General features: G+C 47.5%; 1 protein-coding gene across 5 annotated transcripts in view; it reads right to left on the reverse strand.

Moving 5' to 3' along the window:
* ULK4 (unc-51 like kinase 4) overlaps positions 1-3,852 on the reverse strand; it is a 708,846-nt gene extending 704,994 nt beyond the window's left edge. For 2 of the 5 annotated variants that reach the window (XM_044293414.1, XM_044293410.1), the window contains exons 1-2: positions 3,496-3,782; positions 722-888 (exon numbers count right to left, since the gene is read on the reverse strand). In XM_044293414.1, coding sequence (XP_044149349.1) covers positions 722-859 — 138 coding nt within the window. In that variant the 5' untranslated portion in view covers positions 860-888; positions 3,496-3,782. The other 3 variants (XM_044293413.1, XM_044293412.1, XM_044293411.1) reach the window with 3 other exon arrangements.
* Between the last annotated feature and the right edge of the window lie 2,148 nt (positions 3,853-6,000).

Here is a 6,000-nt window from a genome sequence, read left to right on the forward strand (position 1 = left end):
AGAACCCCCAAATGAACTTGTACTGTTAGCTGATCTGGGAGGAGTCTTGAGAGATAGCATTTGGTCGACTTTCATCTAAAGTGTATGGTCACATTATTCTGGGTATTTTACGAGCAACATGATTTAAGGGATTAGACTGGTGCTACGCAGCGATCCTCTGTTGTGTAGCAGCACTGCCTCACAACATGAAGGAAGTGAATAGGGTCACAACGGGACTCGCATTTTACCGCGACCCCAGAGTCGCGGTAATATGCAGCAGTGTTGAATTTTTGGTGATTCTGGAACTGTGGTTGATAGAGAGTTACGTTGCAACCTCATTCCCTTCCATTAAGTAGTGAGGCCACACAGCCATCTTTTGGTTGTGGGACCACGGGCGCAGTGTAACACCAGTCTATGTCACAGTCGGTTTAACCCTCACAATTTCCAGTTCACCTCATCTTAAAGGGATTTTCCGGGAGTATAATACTGATGACTTATTCTGCAGGATAGGTCATCAATACCCGACTCCTTCCACCCCCGCTGATGAGCTGTTGTAAGATCCTGCTGTGCTCCAGCCTCTTCCTAGCCAACCGACGTCACGTTCATCCTCCTAAGAAGTCACAATCGCGGAGTGATGCGGCCTCTTCAAACAGCTGATCAGCGGGAGTGCAAGGAACCCCCACTGATCACATATGGATGAACCCCTTTAAGTAACTATAAGACACTATACATCTATACTTACCCAGTTTGTAATCTCTGCCCTTTTACTTTTGTCGATGCAGAGAATTGCCACAAAGTTGATTGTGCCCTTTCTTCTACCTTTGTATACGACAGACTTGCTCCCTTTCCCAACCTCTTCATAAAGGATGTAGTTTTCCATTCCGCTGGGATCCACACTGGACTCAGAATCTGAAAGATATTAACGACAAGAACATTTCCTGTAGCAGTGAACTAGGCCCTGGAAATAAAATGTCAATTATTATTGAACTCCATAAATGGAACCGGTCATATTGAATGGCGGGCAGCAGGTTACAGAGCAGGAGGAGCCGAGCAGATTGGCATATAATATATTACTTCTAGTTCATACAGATACATCATTAGGAATCCAAGTTACACGCTAGATGCACGCTCGTCAGTACTTTGTAATGGCCTTGGTCCTGTTTGACTATGTGGCCCAACTGTATAGAAAATCAGCAGATTTATGCCAATTAAACCCCTGGGTGCAACTAGGGCGGTGCCATTACTCCTTGTCACAACCAGCAATGCCGATCGTAAACATTTAACGCCTCAGATGCCAGGGTCTTTTGTAACCATGGCATCTGAGGTGGCTTTTCCCTACAGCACTGCAGTCCCAGGGCCAAAACAGCTTACCTGCTCTGAGATCTGAGAAGTCATTCATTGGTGGTCATAGGCTGGAGCCTGTACAAGGCTACCAGGCTTATTTGTATTATTTATTATATAGCGATTACCTATTCCGCAGAGCTTTACAGACACTGGCATTGATTGCTGTCCCCAATGAAGCTCCCAATATACGTTTTCCATCAGTATGTCTTTTGGAGTGTGGGAGAAAACCCACACAAATATGGGGAGAGCATACAAACACCATGAAGCTGTTCTCACATCCAATGTAGGCCTGCCGCTGGCTGTGCTGCATTGGAATATACTGAATTTCCCATACAATGCTGTATTCAGTAATAGCAGTAGTAATGATTGCACTTTCAGGGCCCCTAGGGGGGTTTAAAAAAGGTAAATATATATATATATACATACACACACACACACATATATGTAAAAAAAAAAGAAAAAAGGAAAATTCAAATCACCCCTTTCCCTATAATAAAAACAAAAATAAACATCATTTGCACCACTGCATCCCAAAATATATATTTGTTAATATAGTCCACAGCTTGTCTAAACTAAACAGCAACCTTCACTGTTTACTTTCAAAGGGAGAAAATCTGTCATTTGCTGGACACACAGATGCCCTGCTTCAGGGGCAGACTGGCCAGAGACCCTACAGGGAAACTTCCTGGTGGGCAAATGTCCAGGGGCCACTCGAACCCTCCTCATGGCTGCTGGCCTGGTACATAATTAATACTAGGAGCATCAGCTACTTATGTACCTGGCCAACGGCCACAGGTGCCCTCTTGAGCTCATCTGTATCACTGTTCTCAGGTGGTGAAGGTGGCAGTATTATGTGCTGCACTTGGGTATCTGCTTCTGCTGAGGCAGGATGTGCTCCACTCTGGTATTTCGTGCTGCACTACAGTATTGCTGGCCCTGCCTACTTGTGTTGCCCCGCCTTTTATCAATTTGGATCCGCCTACAACATTTTTTATTTATTTTTTCCAGGGCCACTTTCAGTTCCCAGTTTGCCCATGCCCAGCTCCAGTAACAAGCCTTGCACACTAGCATCATGATAACATGTTGAAACCGGAGTAACCCCTTAAAGGGGCTGTTGGGGTTCAGAGCTGAACCAGGACAGAGCCCCTTCTTCAGTCATTCAGCGTGAATGAGATGAGCATCAGAGTATTTCTTGCTCTGATGCTCCCCCTTGCGCAGGACAAGGGCTGTTTCGTTTACATTCTGACACTGCTAGGCAGGGGCTTCAGCCTAGCACTGATCCTGCTGACATCACCGGCTCTAATGGGTGGTCTAAAGACCGCCCATTAGTTCCAGTGACGTCACTGCGCTCACTGCTAGGCGGAAGTCTCCACCTAGCATACCCATGAAAAGCCGCCTACGTCACTGGAGGTAAAGAAAAAGCCCTTGTCCTGCGCTATGCGGCATGCTCCATGCTGAAGGAGGGAAGACAGGGTTATGTCCAGGTTTCGGTCTGAACCTGGACAAAGATGAGCACAGCTTTCTTCATTCATTTTCATGGGACACATTGATGAAGCTGAGAACTCCCATGGAAGTGAATGAAGAGAACCCTGCACGTGTGCCGCCACCTCTCCACTCATTCTTAGCGCCTCATAAACCTTCCTTATAGCTAAACCCTTATCAAACTGATAAGAATATGGCTTCAATAAATGTTTATGAGGTCAGGAGATCAGAGATAAGGCTTCACATCACTTACTGACTGTTGCCGCCAGTGTTTTGGTGACACTTTTGTCACACAGCTGTCTAGTGCCATCTCTGTGGACCCCACATCATCCTGCAGGAGGGGACTCGGAGGAAGAATACTGAGAGTTGTAGTCCTAGAATATCACGGTGCTGGTAGCAGCGGAGCTCAGTCTTACCACTGCGCTGCCGGACTCAGGATCTGACTGACCCTGACAGACCACAACTAAAGGCTGCAATCTGGGAGTTGTGTTCCCACATATGATCGCTGGGGGTCCCACCAGTTGGATCCCACTGGTCCTGTTGGAGTAGTGCCATGGCACCACGTGCCCCAGTGCTCAGACACTTACCACCGACCCCTATAGAAGTTATAAGTACATGTAACACATTTACAATGGGATTACCTACAAAGTAACAGAAGGCCAGAGCTGTAAAGGAGGGGGGATACCACACCTGTCACCTGCACGGACGGCTCTACAGCTCTCCGTCTTCCTCCTGACGTCACTTGTTTCTTCTCCAGAGCGCCCACCTAGTCCATGCTTCTCACCGACCAACCGTCCACAGACTGAACTACTACACGCAGGGGGGGGTGTAATGCTGAGAGCAGAATATCAGTCCCTCATTAAGTTATTTTCACGCACATATCATTGTCCAGGATATATAGTGAAGAGAGATATTAGAAAGTGTCTCTGAACACACACAGAGTATATATTTAACCCCCTGTACATGCATTGGATTAGTCCGTTACCTTAACAACGGAACGCATAGAACAGGATGCATGATATAGTCTAGTGTGCCGAAGGACCTTTCATGACGTCAGGGCCATGTGATCAGTCCCAGGCTGGAGAGGAGGAGACTGGGGGTTAGATGTGCAGTGAAGCCACAAGCAGATGTCATGTGTACAGGGGAGGATGTATACTGTACTTTACTATATTATACCTCTATAAACTCTGTAAGGTGTTACTGCAGCAGAGCTGTGGATGTATAATGTGCAGGTAGCAGAGCTGTGGATGTATAATGTGCAGGCAGCAGAGCTGTGGATGTATAATGTGCAGGTAGCAGAGCTGTGGATGTATAATGTGCAGGCAGCAGAGCTGTGGATGTATAATGTGCAGGCAGCAGAGCTGTGGATGTATAATGTGCAGGCAGCAGAGCTGTGGATGTATAATGTGCAGGCAGCAGAGCTGTGGATGTATAATGTGCAGGCAGCAGAGCTGTGGATGTATAATGTGCAGGCAGCAGAGCTGTGGATGTATAATGTGCAGGCAGCAGAGCTGTGGATGTATAATGAGCAGGCAGCAGAGCTGTGGATGTATAATGTGCAGGCAGCAGAGCTGTGGATGTATAATGTGCAGGCAGCAGAGCTGTGGATGTATAATGTGCAGGCAGCAGAGCTGTGGATGTATAATGTGCAGGCAGCAGAGCTGTGGCTGTATAATATACATGCAGCAGAGCTGTGGATGTATAATGTGCAGGCAGCAGAGCTGTGGATGTATAATGTGCAGGCAGCAGAGCTGTGGATGTATAATGTGTAGGCAGCAGAGCTGTGGATGTATAATGTGCAGGCAGCAGAGCTGTGGATGTATAATGTGCAGGCAGCAGAGCTGTGGATGTATAATGTGCAGGCAGCAGAGCTGTGGATGTATAATGTGCAGGCAGCAGAGCTGTGGATGTATAATGTGCAGGTAGCAGAGCTCTGGATGTATAATGTGCAGGCAGCAGAGCTGTGGATGTATAATGTGCAGGCAGCAGAGCTGTGGATGTATAATGTGCAGGCAGCAGAGCTGTTGTGGATGTGGAATGTGCAGGCAGCAGAGCTGTGGATGTATAATGTGCAGGCAGCAGAGCTGTGGATGTATAATGTGCAGGCAGCAGAGCTGTGGATATATAATGTGCAGGCAGCAGAGCTGTGGATGTATAATGTGCAGGCAGCAGAGCTGTGGATGTATAATGTGCAGGCAGCAGAGCTGTGGATGTATAATGTGCAGGCAGCAGAGCTGTGGATGTATAATGTGCAGGCAGCAGAGCTGTGGATGTATAATGTGCAGGCAGCAGAAGTGTGGATGTATAATGTGCAGGCAGCAGAAGTGTGGATGTATAATGTGCAGGCAGCAGAGTTGTGGATATATAATGTGCAGGCAGCAGAGCTGTGGATGTATAATGTGCAGGCAGCAGAAGTGTGGATGTATAATGTGCAGGTAGCAGAGCTGTGGATGTATAATGTGCAGGCAGCAGAGCTGTAGATGTATAATGTACATGCAGCAGAGCTGTGGATGTATAATGTGCAGGCAGCAGAGCTGTGGATGTATAATGTGCAGGTAGCAGAGCTCTGGATGTATAATGTGCAGGCAGCAGAGCTGTGGATGTATAATGTGCAGGCAGCAGAGCTGTGGATGTATAATGTGCAGGCAGCAGAGCAGTGGATGTATAATGTGCAGGTAGCAGAAGTGTGGATGTATAATGTGCAGGTAGCAGAGCTGTGGATGTATAATGTGCAGGCAGCAGAGCTGTGGATGTATAATGTGCAGGCAGCAGAGCTGTGGATGTATAATGTGCAGGCAGCAGAGCTGTGGATGTATAATGTGCAGGCAGCAGAGCTGTGGATGTATAATGTGCAGGTAGCAGAGCTGTGGATGTATAATGTGCACGCAGCAGAGCTGTGGATGTATAATGTGCAGGTAGCAGAGCTGTGGATGTATAATGTGCACGCAGCAGAGCTGTGGATGTATGATGTACACGCAGTAGAGCTGTGGATGTATAATGTGCAGGCAGCAGAGCTGTGGATGTATAATGTGCAGGCAGCAGAGCTGTGGATGTATAATGTGCAGGCAGCAGAGCTGTGGATGTATAATGTGCAGGCAGCAGAGCTGTGGATGTATAATGTGCAGGCAGCAGAGCTGTGGATGTATAATGTGCAGGCAGCAGAGCTGTGGATGTATAATGTGCAGGCAGCAGAGC

This window comes from Bufo gargarizans, chromosome 5 (genome assembly GCF_014858855.1).
Source record: "Bufo gargarizans isolate SCDJY-AF-19 chromosome 5, ASM1485885v1, whole genome shotgun sequence".
Classification (NCBI taxonomy): Eukaryota; Metazoa; Chordata; class Amphibia; order Anura; family Bufonidae; genus Bufo; species Bufo gargarizans.